Consider the following 20,822-nt stretch of genomic DNA (forward strand, 5'->3'; position numbering starts at 1 on the left):
CTCTCCTCCTCCCCCTCCCTCAGTTGGTTGAGTCCTGGACGGAGCATCATGGCGATAAACGGTGAGTCTCCGATCTCAGGTGTCCGGTGCGACTCCGCTCAAACTTTACTGGGGATGTACGGAGCCTCGCCGACGGCGTGAGCTGCAGCAGTGTTGTGTGCGTCCGGTTCCTCTCACCGCAGCGCGCGGTACCGCAGTGGCTCCGGCGCGGGACAGGAGGCGCGGCGGCGGCGGCGGGGGGCGCTGGATGCTCCGGAGCGGACACCGAGGCGGGGATCAAGTGCATGGCGAGCCCCGCCTGCCTCATCTGCGGCTATAACCTCGAGTGGTGGCGACGTAGAGATGAACTTGAGCAGGCGCTTGCACGTCAAAACACGCGGCGCGACTCCCGCAGGTACCGCGGGGCAGAGACTCGCTGGGACTATTTCATCCAGCGGAGGGATACTGGATCAATCGGAACAAGCTGTCTCGAGTAACGACTGCGGAGTGGGGAGGTCGCGAGTCGGTGCGTGAGTGAACACACCGTGATCACCGTCGTTATTTGTCAGTGATCGACGGCGGTAGCGATTCCAGCGAAAGTCATCGAACACGTCGAGTGGTGACGCTGCGCGCGCCTCCTCCTGTCCCGCCACGGACTGATTTGTTATTGTGTCACGTGCGGCCGAGCGTGCAGCGCGTGGCGTTGCTATGGTTACACCTGAGCGTCCCGAAGAATGCGGAACTGTCGCTGGAGGTTGCGCATGTTCGTTTTACCGGTTTGTTTTCAACTGGAGTGTCGAGTTTTACACAACTTCGGTTCGACCCAGAGCCTGAGGATGTTCCTGCATCAGAGGGTCACAGTATTTGGCCAAGAGTTTCTTGGTATGAGGTCTGGACCCAGGCCTAGATCATTGGATCTTTTCTTCCCCAAGAACCCGTCCGATCCGATCCATGAGCCCAGACATCCTCAAGTGAACGTTGCGTGACGCGCTGCAATATCATTTTGACTCGACAATGAGCGTCAAACAAGGCGAGCAGCCTCCTGTTTTTGCTTTGTTTGTTTTAATATCCTCAATATTTTTTGCAACGTTGCACTGTTTATGCTGTTAAAAGTTTCACGGTGTGATCCTGTATTTGTTTTTTTCTGGTATCTGCATCAAGTACGAAGCACCTTTTGAGTGAAACTGTGCGATCAGGATGTGAAAAAGTACATTTAGTTCATTCACCCAAAACCAGTGGTGGGTTGATGAGGCTTCATGAAACAGTGTCAAGTTTTTAGAGCCCACTAGAGGGCAGTGTAGGTTTAAAATGGATGTGAGTCACATAGTGTGTCGCATAGTGCCCTCTAGTGGGCTCAGAAAGTAAGGACACTGTTTCATGAAGCCTCATCAATCTGTCACTACACAAAACCTACCATCTCTGAAGCACAACTAGCTTATAGTGATGTGCTGAAGCAGGGCTCCAGTAGGATCAGGATCCTCTGGTCTACAGGATCCTGATCTGAGTCAGTATCCTGTAGACCAGAGCCCAGCGAGGTCATGTGACACTGCAGGTGTGTGAGTGTGTGAGAGAGTGTGTCAGTGCCTCTCATGAGCCGTGTCGCGCTCAGGAGGATAATGGCCTGGAAAGTGACCTGGAAACTCCATGATATTTGACAACAATTCACTCTAGAGATGACACATCATGAGACGGAGAAGCCGGTGACCTCTGACACGTTGGTTTTTGGTGCTGATGGCGACACATGCGAGGTGGTTGTGTACTCATGTTGTTGGCTGAGACTGAGGGATTACCATGCTAAGAAAACTATCCCCGCACAAATGAAAATGTTTTGTGTGAGGCTTGAGCAGACCTTCATTCTCACTTCAGTGGAGCTGCTGCCCGATCTTCCCTCTACACTGTCAGCAGGTGAGATGCGAGGGACACCCTGGACAGGCCTCCACTACATCACACATAGACAGACCCCCACTGACTCTTTCAGACAATCCCAAGTCAGCAGTTCACCTACGTTTTTGAACTGGGAAATGAAACCGTTTTATTGAGATGAAACACGAAGTTTGGTCCAAGCCCATTAGAACCTGCGACCCTCTCGTATAGGTCTGTGCCATCATGTGTCGATGTCACGGAGAAGAATGTCGACTGAAGGAAGTGACAGGTGCGGCACACCTTGAGAAATGGAAGCATCAGTGCTTTCCTGGGGCTCCGGTCGGATCACTAGTCCGTTGGTCACCTGAGAAAGTCTGGCTTCTCTCCGGGTGTCTGTGGCATGATTCTAGAAAGCTCTAGAAGAGTGGCCTGCCTTGCTGCAGTTACTTTGGTGCTGTGCTGCTCATAGTTTGGGGGACGCAGTGTTCTCCACGTGGTGGGCGCGTCAGGTGTTTGGTGCCACGGTGACTCTCACCTGAACCACAACATTTGCCACTCATTGGCTCAGCAAACACGGGACACTGCGATGGCAGGAATCCCAGTCGTGGTGTGGGCACGAACGGTGCCGCGCCACTCCCTGGATAGCGCCGTCATCGCCCGTACATCACGGGGCGAATCTCTCGCCGAACTTTCACGACGCCAGATTATGGCTTTAATCCGTGTGTCGTGCAGAGATTGCGCGTGGGAAGCAAACGTTTGTCCAGGTCCTCATGATTTTAAAACCATATTCCTAATCCCAGTTTAATCCCTTTTCATCATACATCCCCAAACTAATTCCTTTAAGTCTGAGCTCCTGTTTACGGGCTCTCCGTCCAAATTCATCCCCGGCTTCCTTCTTATGGCCAGTTCCGGTTAATCGGGTTTATCGGCGCTGGCGCCAACATCTGCCGGCTGCGCTCGGCCCGAGGCTGCGGCATATGTTTCCAGCGAGCAGCCAATCATATTTTTAACCTCTGACTCCCAACTTGTCTGTCTCTCTCCAGGAGGGGGGAGGAACTGTGGTGTTCATGAGCTCATCTGTGCCCGACGAGGTAACCAGCAGTGCATCTCACTCCCCGCTTCACCTGTAATGTTATTGTGCTGCGGAGCTCCATCCAGCTTGGCTTTACCGCGGACGGCGTGTGTGTGTGTGTGTGTGTGTGTGAATAATGCATGGCGTATCAAGTTTTAGTTCGCTTCGGCTGAAGAAAGCAGCTGTGTGTTCATGACTTATTCAGCATGAAGGTTTTGTTTCCCACCAGAGCTCTGTGTGTAAGCAACATTTCCAGATTGAGTCGACACTTTTTTAAACAAGCTGCTTCTTTTCTGCCGCTCAGGCAGGTGTGTTACAGCCAGGTACCTTCAGCCCTCCTTCACTCAGAATCATTCAACCCGAGGAGGAGCACTGAGAAAAACAGGGTCAAAAGTGAATCCAACCCTGCCCTCACTCATTCATCGCCTCTTTATCTATCAGTCTGTCTGTTAATTTACCCTCCTGTCCATCCATCATCTGCCTTTACATATGATCATCCATCCATCCATACGCTTCTCTCCGTCCACCATCTGTACTTGCCCTGAAACACTTTCCATTTTCATCTATTTCTATCCAACCATCCACTCAACCATCTATCCATGTGCCTTCTTGTTCATCCATCCATGTCACCACAGCTGTTTTCAATGTCCCTCCATCTGGTTTCCAAACATCGATTCAGCAGTGTAAATGTTCGCCATCCATCCATCCATCCATCCTTGTCTAAATCTGCTCAGTTACAGAGCTATTGTTTGGTGCATCCAGCTCAACCTTGATCAACTTCTGAATTTTCATTTGCCTTTTCCATCCATCATCGCGGTGTTAGAACCAACATATTGTCATTGTCCACCCAGCAGTTGGTTGCAACACAGCCTCACTCCCATGGCGTAATATACTGCCATTTGAAGAGTGGACTTTTGTGTCCTATACTGACGCCTTCAGTGTCGCATGTTGATGCCATAGGTTTTCAAGTGAAGGGCAGCGCGTCACCTAAAATAAAGACGCATGTCGGGTTAGAAAAGCCATGGGATGTTGCTCCTTTAGTTCCACATATATGGTAACAACTTAGTTTTTAAAACCCCTGTGTTTGACTCATGGTGACCTCCTAACTTTGTATAATCCATTGGAACGTCAACAAGCAACACTGAAGGCTGCCACAGGTGTCAGTATAGGACGCAAATGTCCACTTCCCAGTGTGAAAATACACGACACCATGGGATTGAGGCTGGCCTCTCTGTTGACGTTGATGGATTGTATGGTGCAACCAGTTCCTGGCGTGTTCCGCTGGGATGTCCATGCCTGATATCCGCTATGGTTGGGGGAAGGATGCGCTCACTGCGTTCCATCCGATGTCGTGAAGAAAGAAAACATTACCTGAGCGCTGATTCACGAGGGATTAAAGGAATAACTCGAGCAGAATTCAAGGTAGCAGGCAGCCCATGGTTCCCTCAACAGAAACAGTGGAACACCCTACAATCCCCTCAGTTTTGGGCACACGGCGCCTGAGAAATGAAGCACAATAGCTACAGCGGCATGTTGCTACCGGCACCTGAGGTGCACCATCTGACACAGCAGGTGCAGCAGTGGATCTCATTAGTTAGAAAACATGACAAAACGTGAAGAGCAAATAACATCTGCTTTTGTGATGTCGGATTATTCCACTATTTTAATTGGCAAAGCGCGTCCCCTCCAGGTGTGTGGTTGTTTGTAAGTGGACGAGCTGTAGTTTAGGAAATAAAGCTGATGGAATCCTGAGGCTCAGTCCAGAGTTCAGCGCCGGTTCACCCGCTGGATTAATCCTGTTTTTCACATCCAGGCAGAGAGATCAGAACCCGCCCTGAATGGCAGGTGACGTCAAAAGTAGCTCGCTCAGCCTCGGAGAGCGACACGAGGAGTCACGTTTCCTCTGAATAATTCAGCGGATGTTGACGTTTACGCAGCAGATGAAGTGTCCCGAGCCTCCAACTGTTCATTTGGAGGCACGGCAGCTGTTTGGGTAGAGGTCAGTCTGGCTCGGGACGCTGGCAAGTGGCACCCTGGATTACGTCAGACGCGCCAAGGTTGTTTGCTGTCAGCAGTCGCAGATGTTTGTTAGGGCACAGCTGGATTAAGAGCGGATCGCCATTTGGAGGAGGTAAGCCTCTGCCACCACGCTGCTTGCTCCTCCTCCCGCTTCTTCGGTCCGTCTTGTTAACAAGTAGACAGTTTGGTCTGGAGGGCTCTCTGTTGCCATGGTGACTCACCTCTTCCTGAAGTTGGGGGCGAACTTTGGTGTGTTGTCAGGAACTTAGGGACGATGCGTCACCTTAACATCCATCTGAACTACCTCCCTCCTCTTTCCTATCCACCTCCAACCATCCTGAACATGCGCCACACAACCCTGCCTGGCCTGTCCGAACCTCACTACACACCTACTTACTGACCTGTGTACTCGATGCCCATCGCCTAACTCGATACCTCAACTCTCACTGACCTACATCCCATGTGACCTACCATCCCATCAACTCAACATCAACACCTGAGCAGCCCTACCAAAGACATGACCGACCTACCTACCACTTGCTTAGCGTTCATCCGACAACCATCCAACGACAAAGTGATATACCAAACCTACTACCTACCTATCGGACCTAGCTATCCAACTACCATTTGCCCATGTCAGTACCACTGGCCTACCATCCTAAAGTCTCACCCTACTTACTGACCTACCAACTCAGCTACTGGCCCTGTTCTTATTACTACATACCTTGTGTCTTGCACTAGCTCCGTCCATCGCAGCTTGCCTGGCTAGTTCATCACTCTCCCAGCCATACTTTGGTAGGAGGCCGCGGTCATCGATCATGCCGTGACTATGCAAGAACGTTCTCATCCAGAAGCCCCCAACCCTTGTTAACAAGTCTCCACCACTGCTGCCCTTTGATCTTTGTGCGTTTGAAAAGGCCTGGTACCAGCCAACACGTGTGGAATTCCTTGGTTGTGCAGCACAGTTTGGACACGAACACTCACAGCACAGACGAAGGCTTTCGCCCGCTCTTCTGTCTGAGCTGAAGCTTATTAAGAGCAGCCACTCTGAGCTCAGTTTGAAGCTTTTCCTTTGAGGCTCTCACAGAAATAGCGGCGCGGCGCGCTTGGCCTACATACACGGCTGTAGATCCTGGCTGCTGATTCCTATCGTGGTCGGCCGTTTCAGCACAATAGCTCACGTCCTTGGACTGAGCTGCGGTCCAGGAGCTTTGTCTTAAAAGATAATACGAGTGTATCCCCCTGACCTGAGCTGCCGATCTTGTCCACAGTGTCTCCGGAGCTCCTGGGTGCCTTGTCGTCTGTCGCAGCCTTCCTCGCCTTGGTTGCTCTGTTTTTCCTCTACATCAGCAACAAGCGGTCGGTGGAAAGTCCCGACACTCTGCTGCATCTCAGCGACTACAGAAGCAGCCAGCCAGGTACACACGCACAGCTGAGCACCACCACAGCACCTGGGACACCAGCGAGTCCCGGGTCCTTTAAATTCCCTCCATCCTCTTAGCCGTCTTTCCTTCAACCTGAAACGACTGCTGGCTTGTCTTTCCACCAAACCACCTGTCCATCTTTTGGACCAGCCATTTATATCCGTCCATTTCCTCCAACTGTCTTTCTCCATAGATGCGTTTGACTTTTCCTTCCAACATTCATATATCCATTCATACATGGAAGTGTCCTCCTGTTCTGTCATTTTGCCTCATCCATCATCCAGTTTCTTTTCTTTTCACCATTTTGACTGCCTTCTACTTTTCTTTTCTTTCTTCCAGCCATATTTGACCATTCATTTTTCTGCCATCCATCCATCCTATTCATCATATCTGTACTGGTAATCTTTTCGTCATCCATATTGCTTCCATTCTCATCTGCTGGTGGAGCCGTTCATGCCTTTGTTCTGGTGCGTTTCTCTTTCACATCCTTTTTTACATCCCTCTAGCGATTATTCATCAAGGCCACCTTTCAGTTTTCCTCTTCCATCTATTATCCATCATCCACTGTAGGTACTTGTCTCGTCTATTTTGCATTTCTCTCCATCTCTCTTTAGGTCTACGCTTGTTTGCCCATCCATGTTTTGCATTTGCCCTGAAACATTTGCATTTGATCCATCCATCCACATCCTTCGCTGACACTGTATATGGCTTGGTCCATCCATCCATCCATGCGATCCTGATCCCCGTATGTGCCTGACATCCCATCATCCATCACCTAAGTCTGACTCTCTAACCTCCATTTGTGAATCTCATCCCATCCATCAATTCCTCTCTTTCGTTCTGTCCTCATGATCATCCTTCCATCGATTTATCCACATGACTCACCGTGCGCCTGACTTTTAGTCATCCAGCCATCAGCTTCTTTTATGAAAACGAAGCAATCCATCCATGTGAATGTCAATTTGTTGATCTCTCTTCTGCCTTTCCATTTGTCCGACTGACCAATGCTGTAGCGGCAGGTGTCAAAAGACACTTTCAACAAGTTTCCACCTCACTGTTCACGTCACTGTGAGAGCCTTGGATGACACAAACCCGTGGTCCGTGAGGCGGCGGCGGCGTCGGCGTCCCGGCTGAGGCATGGCTTTCTTCAAAAGCTTCCAGCAGAACCTTCCATCTGTCAACATTTCCTCCATCTTGGACTCGGTCAGCAGCCGCGTGGACGACTTGGCCACTGCGGTCAGCGACGTCACCTATGCTGTCAGTGACCAGCTGACGGAGCAGGTCAGCACCATCATAAACAAGGTGCAAGAGGAGGAGGATGGGGAGGCCGGCAGCAGCCAGGAGTCCGCTCAGACGGCCGGCGCACAGGAAGGGAAGTCGGCCAATAAGAGCATGTGGCCGATGGGTCGAGACTCGGAAGTGGGTCTCACAAACTTCATGAACAACCAGAGCAGCGACACCACTGAAGCAGAGAGCACTCAGAGTCAGCTGGAGTGGGAGTGGAGGGATGGATGCTGGAGAGTGAAGAAGACAGACGCCGAGTTAGCCGAGGAGGAGAGGAGGAAGAAGGAGGAGAAGGAGCTGCAGGAGAAGAGAGAGCAGAGGAGACGGGAAAGGAGAGAAAGGCAGATGGAGAAAGAAGCCAAGAGGAAGATGGAGGAGGAGAAGGCGGAGGGTAGCGATCCAGAAGCAGAGCTGTCAGAGAAAACGGTCGGCAGTGAGGTGATGACCAACGAAGACGACACCAAGCTGGGAAGAGTAGACGAACCTGTGGAGTCTGTTGAAAGGAAAGAAAAGGAGGAGAACGAGGACGAAGAGGAGGAGAGAGAAGGAAACCCCGACAGAGAAGGGGATGACGAGCAGGAGGAGGAGCCAGAAGTCTCAGGATCCAAGAAGAAAAAGAAGAAGTCTGACAAGAAAAAGGAAAAAAGTGAGAAGTCGGAAGAGACAAAGAAGAAGGACAAGAAGAGCAAGAAGAAGAAGAAGAAGAAACAGAAAGACGAGCAAGGTTTGGACGTGTGAAGACTCTTTCAAGCCTCACTGAGGCTCTTCTTCATTCTTGTCTGCTCTGAAAGCTTCTGCAGAAGTGATTCCATCCCACACCTGGGCTGAATGCTAATCCATGACGACCTACCTACACAAAATAATTCCTCAGTCGAGATGAGAACACAACTAGTCATTTCTCTTTCTTCCACCTTACGGAAATGGGGAAAACTACAAACAAGATGTGCGACTTTCCTCCCATGATTATTAAAGCTAGATGAGCACGGCGTCTGGATGCTAACACCACACACTTTGGACAAGAAATAGCTGCATTTGAGTTTCAAAATACACGTTTTGTGACTTTGGATTCCTCTGTCTTAAGTGTGGTTTGTGGTGTGTCGCCACCTAGTGGTCTCTCTGATCTCTATTTTAAGTCCTCGTGTTTCCACCAGAGGGAGTTTTGTCCGACAGCGAGGAGGACAAAGGCCTGGAGGCTTCGGCCGTCCAGCAGAGTGCCACCATCGTATGGAGTAGCAAACACAAGGCCGGTGACCAGGGAGGCTACCACAGCGAGGGCTCCAGCGAGCATGGTGAGGCTGCACAGACTATGACTAGTTCTACTTCTACTACCACAGTTACGGCCAGTACAGACGCAGCTTCTCTTGCACAGACGACTGACCCGTACAGGTTCTCACCCATGCACCTTCCAGTCAACAGCATCCAGAGAATACAGAAGGACCCGTCCTTCCACGAGCTGCAGCCTCCTCCGTACCAGGACGAGGTCTCGGGAGTGAGGGGGACCTCGCGCTCCAGACAGGAGAGGGGTGTCCGCCGGGGGTCGCCCCCACAGCGCTGCCACAGCCCCAACGGCTCCAGCGAGGCCAGCGAGGACCAGGACACAGAGAGCTACCTCAACAAGGCTTGTGAGGAGGACATCCCCAGCGACAGCACGGCGGTGGTGGGGCCAGAGGTGGGGTCTTGGTGTGACCGGGGGGGTGTTGAGCGAAAGGTTTTCATCTGCTTTGCATCTTCTTCAGGACCATTCTGGGCCACTGCTGCCGTCCCCCTACGAGCCAGAACCTCTGGCCAAGTACGGTACTTTGGACGTGGCCTTCGAGTACGACTCCGGCGAGCAGTGGCTGGCCGTCACCGTCACCGCGGCGACCGACATCCCGGCGCTCAAGCAGACGGGAAACATCTCCTGGCAGGTCCACTTGGTCCTGCTGCCCACCAAGAAGCAGCGGGCCAAAACAGGGGTCCAGAAGGGCCCGTGTCCCGTCTTCACTGAGACCTTCAAGTTCTCCAGGGTGGAGCAGGAGGCGCTGAGCGACTACGCCGTGCGCTTCCGCCTCTACAGCATCCGCAGGATGAAGAAGGAGAAGGTCCTGGGGGAGAAGGTCTTCTACCTGACCAAGCTCAACCTGCAGGGGAAGATCGCCCTGCCCGTCACGCTGGAGCCCGGATCCGAACTCACAGTGAGAACCTCCGTCTGCTGGTTCAGCTGAGAGAGTGATGACATCAGCTGTCATTTCTGATGAGTCAGCAAATGTGCCGCAACACGTAAAGTCACCTTGATCCTGAAACCGCTGTCCCATAACTACGACTACTGCGACTACATTACGTGCGACTTCTACAGTAACTCATACTGTTCTGCACTTCTACTGCCAGTTAAGCACTGGTGCTACTTCTACTACGTCTTTACTATAAACTACAACTTCTACCGCTGCTTTTACTACAACATATTTAACTTTGTCTCGTATTACTTCTATACTATTGCTGCAACTTCATACATTATTTTTACTATGACTACCAACTATGACTACTACTTCTAATATGTCATTATAAACACTAGTTCATCCTCCGCTTCCACTTCAGTAAATACTACTACTACTTAAACCACCAATATGATCTTCATAAATACTTCCTCATCCTCTGGTTCTACTTCTACAACAGTATGTACTTTACTATATCTACATTGTCTAATACTACTTAAACGCAGCATACCTCAAGTATTACTTCAACTTCCACTATAACTTCTATGTCTTCAGCAACTACTACTTTTACTTCTACCACCGCTGTTGCTGCTGTAAATAAGTCAAAAACGTTGAATCGCTGCATGAATGAAGTATCTGCAGCACCAAGGCTGTACACTAGATGTCTGACTGAGACCGGCGTGTCTGTGTATGTCCAGGGCTGCGGCTCGGTGGTCAGCGTGTCCCGCAGCGGCGGGGCTCTGTCCTACCGCTCAGCCGAGGACACCTCATCCCCGGAGATCCTGCTGGGTCTCATCTACAACTCGGCCACCGGGCGGCTGTCGGCCGAGGTGATCCAGGGGAGCCACTTCAAGACCCCGGCGTCTGAAAAACCCGTCAGTGAGTAGAGCCCAGAACCTGCCTGTCCTCCTGCTGCTCCTGACTTCTTCTGACTGATCTGTTTCTTCCTGCTCTGCTGTGTTTGTGTGTCAGACGGGCTGTTTTGTTGTATAAAACATTTCGTAGGCGGACAACTTTATATCATGAGAGGTAAGAGAGCTCACGTCGGCTCAGCGAAGCATGACAGATGACACCAGACCTCAGTTCACACCTGCATGAAACAGAGCCGGCCCTTCCAATAGGTGGACTCACCACAGCGTCTGAAGAAAACCACAACCACAAGTCACATTAAATCCATGTAAATTAAAAACGCGCCATCATTTAAAACAGTCAAATGTAGTCATAAATGAAAATGTAGCTTCTTTTACCAACCCATCCAAGCTGGCAAAGGATTAAATGTTAAATAGTTATAAAATATTTACATGAAATATTTTTTTTAAAAGACAAATAAATAACCTTCTTTGAAATATAAAAGATGAGTGTTTAGTCGCATTACCATTACTTTCTTTTTTAGCAAAAAGTTCAATGACTGAAAATTTAAAAATATATTTAAAAAATAAAGTGAGCATAATAAATTCTAATAACTAAAAAGACTAGTGGTCAACTGAAAATAAATAAATAAGAGACCAAAGTAGTTGCTCTTTAAAATATACACAAGTTCGATTTATAAATAAAACAAAAACAAATTACTTACAATAAACTATAAATAAATTACTTTCCTTTGAGAAGTCGACACATTTTTATTTTCACATTATCAATTAATTTAACTAGTAAATAACAATGCAACTGAAAAAGGTTACTATTTTAAAGAAAGTCGTTCCTTCATTCCGTTTTGAAGATCGCCATAAATATTTTTGATTTCTAATAGTTATTTCATGGTAAAAAAAAAAGGACATGGTTGCTCGCAGTACTCACTCCAACCACCGGGTGTCGCCCTCTCTCCACAGACACATACGTCAGGCTGACGATGCTGGACTCCAAGGGGAAGCAGATGTCCAAGTACCGGACCGCAGTGTGTCGCGGTCAGCCGAACCCGACCTACAAGGAGACCTTCGTCTTCCAGGTGGCGCTGTTCCAGCTGTCCGAGGTCTCGCTGGTGCTCTCGGTCTTCTGCCGCCGCAGCAGCATGCGGCCGCGCGAGCGACTGGGCTGGGTCTCCCTGGGCCTGGACAGCACCAGCGAGGAGCAGCAGGCCCACTGGGCCCAGATGAAGGAGGCAGAGGGGCAGCAGGTTTGTCACTGGCACACGCTCACGGACACATAAGGCGTGGCCGGGTCACTCGCACCGAGGTCACCCTGGAGGTCGCCCCCCAGCGCCAAGAGGCCGGACCAGAGACGGGTGGAGGCTCTGGGTCCCAGCTGCATGTGGACTGTTTACAGCACCACCAGGACACGTCTGCCTTCCTCCAAACATTCAAGGGCTCCTACCAGCGGCACCAGCACGCCATCACCAGAACCGGGACGCTGGTCCGGAACCAAAGGGCCCAAACTCAGCTGCAGCTTCGTTTACAAGTTTCCTTCGGAGACGTCTGTCACCGCCTGGTTCATGCACCCTCTGCAGCTTACGCTCCTCACAGCAGCTGCTGTCCCGGCTAGCTGGGGCGCCAGGCTGCACCATCGGGGAGAGAGACACACACAAGCGTTGACCACACATTTGCGCCAAAATCTAACTTGATTTAACTCGGAAAATTGAGAGAATAAGTTCAAATAATTAAAGTTTCATTTTGTCACATTTCACAGCTCGAACCTTTACTTTTTTAAAAATTAATAAACTGATGTTTGATACTCAAACGTATAACTCGAAAGATTGTAACTCCCACTGAAAGCCAACAGTAAGATCTTTTCCATATTTAGTTTATATGTTAGACTACAGAAATGAAAAAAAAAAAAATTTTAATACATTAAGAAAAATTATATTCGTAACTCTATAAATCAATGGAGAAAAACAAATATAAGATAATAATTCTAATAATAATAATAATAATTCAATAATTCTAAATTTTGCTGGGCAAAACCCATAAATTCATAAAATAAAATAAAAAACCCTTCAGCTTGAAATACATTTAAAAAAAAAATACATGGATGAAAACCACACTGCTAATTAAAAATAAAATTAATTGGATTCAGATCCTTATCTTAACTGAATTTCAAATATTGATTTTTTTTTAAACAAAAAAAAAAAAGACAAATACTAAAGAAGTGAAACCCGGGGTTCATGGCGGCTCCGTGGACAGACGACAGCAGCTCAACTTTATAAACAACCATTGTTTTCTTGTTTTTATTTTCCAATGCTGGAGTTTCTGCCGAGTCATCATTCAATGCAAGGGGCTAAACGCTGACTCATGGTTTCACATAGTCATTGGGGGGAGAATTCCTAACTCAAGTCTGGGAAAACCAGCCACAGAGCAGAGCAGGGCGGAGGGTGCAGGATGATGGAGGGGTGGTGGGGGGGGTCCAGACAAACACCACCTGATCTCCCAGCTCTGGCTGCGCTGCCAGCTCATCGGGTCCAATCAAGAATTTCTGTCATGAATCAGCGCTGTGTTTAAGGGGATCCAGATTAATCTGTGGAGGTCAAAGGTCAGCAACCAGGTCTTCAAAGCGGAGGACGCTCCAGCGCCCCCTAATTGACGTGGCAAGCCCCTCCCCTGCTGAGTGGGCTGGTTTTCCGGGACGCGACCCCCCTCCCCCCGACTGAGCACTTTTTATTGCATGTTCATATAAAAATGTTTTTCAACAATATTTTCAATAAATATACAGAAGGAGCGACTCGCGTGGTGGTTGGTCACAGAAGGGCGTCGACGCCACCCCAGAGCGGAACGGCCGAGTTTCCAAGTACAATTTCACATTTTCTGAAAATGAGCCTGGAATTGGTTAAAAACAAAAGGTGGGTTTTATATATATATATATATTCTTAAGGAGTTTCAATAAAGTTAACAAAATGAAAAAAATATTTTTTGTTTGGACGACCATTTTCCCAAATGTGTTTTCAAAAGTATTTCTTTCTTTCACACTAGAATGAGGCTTCATTTTGGGGAAAAAAATGAATCATGAAGTGACAGAAAAACAAAAATCTACATTTTTTTAGCCAATTAAATGTGTTTTAATTGACTGTTGAATAATTTAAAAATATGTCACAGTCTGAGCATCAACTAAAAAAAGTAATAAAATAATTTTGTGGGGAAAAATCTTTAAAAGAAATGTATTAAAAAAGAATAGTTTGAACTCAAATTAAAAATCTGTTTTAACAAAAACGGATTAACAATATAAGACTTAAACTCAGATTTCCGACTGGAGTGAACGCAGCACGCTTCTGAAGAAAAGGGGGTTCAAATAAAAAAGGGGGTTGTTGCGTTAAAAAGTAGCACGTGACGGATGGAGGACCACGAGAGCTGGACCAGGACCAGGCGACCTCAGGACCTCGGGTCCTGACCCGACATCATCGTACCGATTTGGCAAAGAAAACATTCATCACCGTAAGAAAAATTAAAGTGGAGCCAATATGGCGACAGCGTAAAGTTTCCGTCCGCGTGGAAAAGTCCAGAACAGAAACGCGTCCTCCTCGACGGCCCGACGCTCTAAAATCTGTTTTTGGCAGCGAGACTGTGGCAGGGGAGGGGGAAAGAAAATGGTGGCAGGTTTTCACATCGAGGCATTTCGGTGACGCTGAACCCAAGTCTGAAACACGACCCGGATGACAAGAGGACGAACACGCTGGAGGGCCGACAGAACCGAGACTGCCATTGCTGGTTTATTTAGAAATAGGATCTCGGATCTCGCAAACTAACAAACAACTCTATTCCTGGCCAGAATTCTCTTTGAAAATATTTTTTAAACAGAAATTTGTTTTCTGGTTTTGTCCTTGTAATGCAATTTTTAAATTTCAAATAAATCAATGGCAATAAAATCACATTTCTAATATCGAGATTTTATTTTTTATCTTACTCATAATATGGTTTTTCTGATGCCAACAAATATTGTAGGAGTCAATGCTATCAACTTAAGATGAATCATGAAAATGTGTTTTCTTTTTCCCTTAACTGCCTGAAATCTGAAATACTTCTTTGAAAACACGCATTGTTTTTGCTCACCGATCTTCATCAGAAAAGTGGGTGTTGGCTGCTCTTATCTGTCCTCCATGAAATCTGACCACATAAAGCCCTCCAGCGTGTCGATCCGGCCGCAGACTGCCATCACTGCCACATCTGAAACATTTGTCTCGACAGATTTACAGAGTTCAACAACACGATTAAAAAAGTCAATAAAACATTTCGGACCATCAGTGCTGCTCTCCTGGACGAGAGTTTGTAGCTGAAGAAGACGAAAAGGGCGACTGATGCTTCTCTGTACAAGTTTTGTGACTGTGCAGAAGCTACCGACGCAGCCGTAGTGGTTGCAGGTGGGGGAGAGCAGGACCTCTGCTGGCAGCTCCACACCTGGCGGGAATATCCGTCACGTCCCACTCAGATGAACTTGAAGCACTTGGTCTTGTCGTGGGGCAGCCGTGTCTTGAACAGCACCGAGTCCACGCGGAACTGCGTGTAGAGCAACGGCATGTACCCGTAGACCTTCACGAAGAAGTTGATGCACTTGTGCCGCTCGTGGAAGTGGGAGTCGTCGTGGGACAGCGCCTGCGGGCAGCCGGGGCAGCGGAAGGTCCAGCGAGAGGTCACCTGTAGGGGGAGACAAACGCCATCACCGACCTACACCAGAACCAGGAAGTGAGTTTCCCCGCAGTCCAGGAGCAGAGGACTGTTCTGCCCCCACTAATGGTACCATCTGATCCCCAAAAAGACCAGTGAGGGTCCACCAGGAGTCCACGTAGGTAGGGGTTCCTGAACCAGGGAATCCTGAACCATTTCAGCCAGAAGACCCAACGGCCCCTAAAGAACTGACTGTAGACTGGACAGTATAGTAGAACAGACCTTGATGGGCGGTTTCCGGGTGATGTGAGACACTAGGAAGTTCATGGCGATGTCCTCGCAGTTGATGTACTCGTCCACCATGTCCCTGATGGCCTGCGGCATCACGTATGAGTACAGGTAGGCGTAGTACTGCGAGAAAAAGAGACGGGTATGAAGTGAAGTTGTCGATCAGCCAGGATCTAGGCGTCGACGGTCGAACCTTGTGAAAGAACGCAGCTCCGGTCAGCACCATGGACAGCTCACACGAGTAGTTGGAGTTGTAGAGCCAGGACTGATGGTTGAGGTCCCAGGCGTGGTACCGGCCAGGGAACCCCACAATGCGATCCCGGGCTTCTCGCCACACTCTGGACACACGTTAGCAAACACGGTTCACAAGCTAGCACCAAACAGCTAATTCAAAGCTTAACAAAGAAACACCGCTGCCAGATACAGCTAAATTGCTAGCAAGCATTAGCAGCACTGAACAACACAGATGAATAGAATAGAGCTAACATGCTAGTGCAGAAAAGCTAACACTTGCCATGGATTGGTGACTTTGTCTGAAACCAAAATTGCTATCAGAAAAAAAGTAGATGGCTAATATAATTAAGAGAAAAACAAAAAATGCTAATACATGTGACATAAACACAGCCAAAAAAGCATTCATCGTGATGAAGCTGAAGAGTTAGCAACAATTCTACAGCAATGATGCTAAACTCTAATCTCTAAACAGCCATCATGCACTGACCTGAATCCGAACATGATCTCATCGTGACGAAGGTGAGCGTCGTCGTCGATTGACAGGATGGCCTCCGTCTCCACCACGTCCCAGGGCAGGAAGCGGTTGTTGAGACTGTTCTTCTCAGTGCGGACCACCTGCAGGGGCAGACGAGGCATGACTCTTCCTGAGACTCAGCAGACGTTTAATGGTGACTTTTATTTCCTCTCCGTGTGAACGTTTTGGCTCTTGATGACTGCCAAAGAGAATGCTCTTCACAGATCTCGACAGTGTTCACATTAGCTGGCGGCTATTGTCAGATTCAAAGACAGTGTTCTGGACTCGCTCCAGTCACACATGAGAAGTTCAACAAACACATGGCAGAAATAAAGACATCACTGCTGCAGCTGAATTTAGGAATTCATTTTGTCACTCACCACGATGGGAAGGCCGATGTCGGGCCACAGCAGGTCATCAGATGGAGGCTTCGGAGAGTTCCACACCACTACCACCTTGTTGAGGTACGGTAGACCATTCAACCTCTCCAGGGAGTTCATCAGCACCTCCTCCCTCTCGTACGTCAGCATGACCACGGTGAACTGTTCTCTGGGGACGTTGCCCCCCAAGGCTGCTTGGAACTCCTTACCTGAGCCACCTGTGCCTCCACCGATCGGCCTGAACCCAGTACCAGAGCCAAGGAACTTGGCCTCAGAGGGCAAGACCGGGTCAAGTGGAGTGTGGGGAAACAGGTGGAAAGGTCCCGGAGCTTTGTTCCATGTCCTGTAGGTGTCCGATGCTGTGTACGTGAAGTTTCGGAGAAAGCGCGGCGAGGCGTACGGTGGCTCGGTCTCAACAGGACCCAGATCAAGATCCCCGTTATCGGCCAGGTTCGCATCAGTTCCAGCCAGCTTTCCTGCTTTGTGAGGGATCTCCTGCGCTGGCTCATCTTTGATGGGGGCAGCAGGCAGCTGGATGCGGGTCCGTATGCTGGCGAGGATGGTGCTGAAGACACTCTCTGAGGTGGAGAAGTAGGTCTCCCAAAGAAAGCGGCCCTGCCGCCTCATTGCAAGCAAGTCATTGTCTGATAGACTGCGCAGCAGAAAGTGCAACTCTGTAACGCGAGGTTTGGGCACTAAAATTGCAGCCTCAGTCCACCGGATTAACTGGTGGTACGGCAGTTTGGAGTGATCCCCCAATACAACGGGTATTGCACCAACCTCCAGTGCTTCGAAAAGTCTCATCCCACAGCCAGCTGAGGCCACCAGCTGTCCGTCTCCAGGAGCGATGACCAAGGCAAACGTTGATGCCTTCAGCACCTCCAGCCTCTCTTCCCTCTCTCCACACAGAGACCACTCCGTTGGCAAACTGGCCCTTGGGTTCTTGCAGGTGAACTCCACCAGCACCTGATCCAGGTGGCTGTCCTGCACAGCTTTCAAAGTACCAATGATTCGATCGTCAAAGTCGGCAGGTGGATCTCCTTCCATCTCCTCTTCGAACGACTGAGGCGGACTCTCCTGGAGGCTGCTTCTCAATGACTCCACCCTCTCGCCCTGGAAGGTGAAGAGGTACTTCCTCTTCACAGGCACCTGTGGAGGAACTTCCAAAAAGTTTGGCTCAGAGAGGGCATGAACCAGCGGGGAGACAACCAAGTCAAAGTCCTCTCTGTACTGCAATTCCAGGAATGTGGACTGGGCAACTGCGGCCCGTCCAGTGCTCACATTATACAGGAAGTTCTGTGTCATGGATTTTCTTGAGAGATGCACCAGTATGTGATTGTGTCCATCTGATCTCCAGTATGGAAGTGCTTTCAGCTGTTTCTCTAGATCCTGTGGAGAGGGAGGTGGAGAGGACGGGGACTCCTGCAGCTCACCAACCAGCACTAAATACAGACAGGCAATACTGGGGTTGTCGGTTACATAAATGTTGCTTTTTACTGAGGCTGCAAAGGCCTGCCGAACCAGAGGGTCGATGAGTTCCCCCCATGGGTATAAGCCAGTGTCGTAAACGTAAACTGGAAACCCTGATGTCAGAGGGCAGCGGGCATAATCAAAGCAGTTACTCAGCCGACAGGAGCGCGCAGATTTGGGCGGAGGAAGTCCTGGATCCTCCTTATCTGGCAGCAACCTGACAGGCAAAGAGAGTTTCGGTTGGTTTTGAGCCATCAGCTCTTTATACGAATGCTCCGTCTGGCTAATGACATTCTTCAGCTGCAGCAGGTCCTGCTTGGCACTGTCGATGCTGCGCTTGCAGACCTCGATGCGCAAGTTGAGCCGCGAGATTTCGCCGTTAAGCTCCTGCCTCTTGGCTTCCAGCTGAAGCAGTTCTTCGCTGACCGACTCGCGGATGCGGCACAAGTCTTGCACATGTTTGGCCTCGCACAGCTCCCCTCCAGGTCGGGGCCCAAACATCCGCTTTTCGTTCCCGCCGGCTTCATCGATGGTGGTGAGGTAGTAGTGGGCAATTAGTGGGAAGAAAACCAGGATGAAGAAGAGCATGAAACTGAGCCAGGTGAGGCGCACTCGCCGCAACACCCATTGATGTCCGCTGGCGCCGCCGCCACCGCCGTTGCGCTGCATTGTTGACTCTCAGCCTGCTCCTCCTCTCCTAGGAGACGTTGCTATGGGGATGTGCAGCAGCCATGATACGACCTTGTCAGCAAGGTGGATATTGATGCTAAATCATCAAAGCTGATGAGTATGCTCTTCACGTTAGGTGTCCCGTGGGTATTGGTGCGGGACACAGCCTCACCTGAACTCCAAAATTTGCTCAGTTGTGTGGTAAAGAAGATGAGCTGAAGCCATTTTGTGCTGCGGTCAAGCCATTCTATGTGAGGAAACAGTCCCACGTCAGTGGAGGGGTGCCCCTCAGTGGGTGTTGCAGACGGGTCATCGTTGCTCACAGGTCCGTGTGACAGCCGGGGGAAACAGCAGCTTCTCTATTGGATCTCATTGTATTCATCCAATGTGGCTTTTCCCTCAATTGCTCCTTATTCTTTTCCGAAACATCTCAACCTGAGAAAGAAGGAGAAAAGGAGATCCTTAGAAGGCAAACTGTAGTCTCGGATACGTGTACTACCATGAATGTTTCCAAAGCATTCGAACACAAATTACTTTATGGTGCAGTTTCTCTAGTTGCCCTGAGAATGGTACACCTGTGTGGCCCACAAAGGCAATTTTAGCTGAGGCCACCATAGTCTACACCGAGTTAAACTTCTGACGCAACTGGAGGGAGGTGTTCATCTCTTGCTTGGTACTGTGTTTGGAAGCAAGTACTTGTACCCACTATCCACTTACAGAGGTGAAAAAAGTCATGTGACACTCGAAAGCGTTCCTGGTGTGGCTTTTCAAGGCGAGCTGCTAGCCGAGCATGGGTGAAACTGGAGAGAGCGATAACAAGTTCTCTGGGGAACGTCACCAGAGTTCTCGATGGGACAGCAGACGGCTAGACTACTGCTCCAACACTGACAGAAGAGACAGAGAAGCTCAACTTTTAAGGAGCGTGATGGCAACCAGGCTAACCACAAAGAGCATGAATTAACTGAGCTTGTGAGTCAACACAGTTCCTTCTGTATTGTGGCGTGAAAAACTGCAAATTAAGTCATCTTTGTCACCACAACAGAGCCCCTGCATTAATCAGCACAGCCGCTCGGAGTGCGCTCGCAAGTAAAGTAGGACACTGCAGTAGATTCTGCCACCAGCAGAATGAAAACTGCTGCAGGATGAGGTTATTCCTTTCTTGCTCTTTGTTGGAAGACAACGGCAGCGCTAAACTACGCACAGCAAGAACGGTAGCTCCGACATCACCTCCAGCAAATCTCATTAGAGGCCTACTCCCGGCTTCATCGCTGACTCAAATTACACCCTGATAAGAGTCTCGGAAAATAAAGCGGAACGATCAGCACCACGGTGGTGGAGCGGAAGGAGAGTAGTGGATGCAGTGCAGAAGTTTCTTATTCAAATGCTAAACACGACAGCAGCTGACATGAGGAAGGTTGAAGAATGGACGGCATATCGTTTGATGACCAAGTGGACACCAATCAAGGCATGCTCATCGGGGTAAGAGGCGGATGGACCAACGACAGAGCGCAATGTATGTCCTTCAAGGGCCTCCTGAACAGTCTGCCCAAAAAGACATAGTCCTGCTGGCCAGATGGTGAGTAAAAGAAAAAGCCAGTATGCAGTAGCACGATCTTAGATATTAAATATCTGCACATCCATAGATTGCCCAGGCTAAACTTGAAATGTTCAAAGAGAAATCTGTGGCAGTGGTGCCATGTTCAGTTAGCATGTGCTGAAAAAATGTACAATGGCTGCGACACTCAGTACTGTCAAGCATTCAATTGTCAGTACTCGTAGTCGGTTGGTAAAAAAAGTGGCGTCACGACATCCCTAAATAAAACCTTCCTTTATTGCTACCTTCTGGCCAATTCCTCTACAGAAGGAACGGTTCTCAAAGTACCACAACAACCAGTGAGATCTGGAAATCATC

General features: G+C 49.3%; 2 protein-coding genes across 3 annotated transcripts in view; one reads left to right on the forward strand and one right to left on the reverse strand.

The window, feature by feature from the left end:
• Nucleotides 1-14,341, forward strand: syt14b (synaptotagmin XIVb). 2 transcript variants are annotated; one of them, XM_053880368.1, is made up of 10 exons: nucleotides 1-61; nucleotides 2,886-2,933; nucleotides 6,205-6,351; nucleotides 6,697-8,365; nucleotides 8,793-8,930; nucleotides 9,051-9,310; nucleotides 9,378-9,815; nucleotides 10,532-10,712; nucleotides 10,806-10,862; nucleotides 11,660-14,341. In XM_053880368.1, the coding sequence occupies exons 4-10, from the start codon at nucleotides 7,495-7,497 to the stop codon at nucleotides 11,974-11,976; spliced, it is 2,262 nt and encodes a 753-aa protein (XP_053736343.1). In that variant the 5' UTR covers nucleotides 1-61; nucleotides 2,886-2,933; nucleotides 6,205-6,351; nucleotides 6,697-7,494; the 3' UTR covers nucleotides 11,977-14,341. The 2 variants fall into 2 exon arrangements, with proteins under 2 accessions (XP_053736343.1, XP_053736344.1); XM_053880369.1 differs by lacking the exon at nucleotides 6,697-8,365 and having other exon boundaries at nucleotides 7-61.
• Nucleotides 12,959-20,822, reverse strand: part of extl3 (exostosin-like glycosyltransferase 3) — a 21,361-nt gene continuing 13,497 nt past the window's right edge. Inside the window, exons 2-6 of the mRNA XM_053880357.1 lie at nucleotides 16,772-19,345; nucleotides 16,365-16,492; nucleotides 15,837-15,981; nucleotides 15,638-15,766; nucleotides 12,959-15,385 (exon numbers count right to left, since the gene is read on the reverse strand). Of these exons, the coding sequence (XP_053736332.1) occupies nucleotides 15,176-15,385; nucleotides 15,638-15,766; nucleotides 15,837-15,981; nucleotides 16,365-16,492; nucleotides 16,772-18,910 (2,751 nt within the window). The 5' untranslated portion in view covers nucleotides 18,911-19,345 and the 3' untranslated portion in view covers nucleotides 12,959-15,175. The remainder of the gene's footprint in view (nucleotides 15,386-15,637; nucleotides 15,767-15,836; nucleotides 15,982-16,364; nucleotides 16,493-16,771; nucleotides 19,346-20,822) is intronic.

This window comes from Synchiropus splendidus, chromosome 12 (assembly GCF_027744825.2).
Source record: "Synchiropus splendidus isolate RoL2022-P1 chromosome 12, RoL_Sspl_1.0, whole genome shotgun sequence".
Taxonomy (NCBI): domain Eukaryota; kingdom Metazoa; phylum Chordata; class Actinopteri; order Syngnathiformes; family Callionymidae; genus Synchiropus; species Synchiropus splendidus.

Bases quoted from the DNA above. Each gene is read 5' to 3' on its own strand.
- syt14b (XM_053880368.1), top strand. From the start codon at position 7,495: ATGGCTTTCTTCAAAAGCTTCCAGCAGAACCTTCCATCTGTCAACATT. The intron at 8,366-8,792 runs GTTTGGACGTGT...TGTTTCCACCAG, and splicing joins GAAACAGAAAGACGAGCAAG to AGGGAGTTTTGTCCGACAGC. The intron at 10,863-11,659 runs GTAAGAGAGCTC...CTCTCTCCACAG, and splicing joins ACAACTTTATATCATGAGAG to ACACATACGTCAGGCTGACG.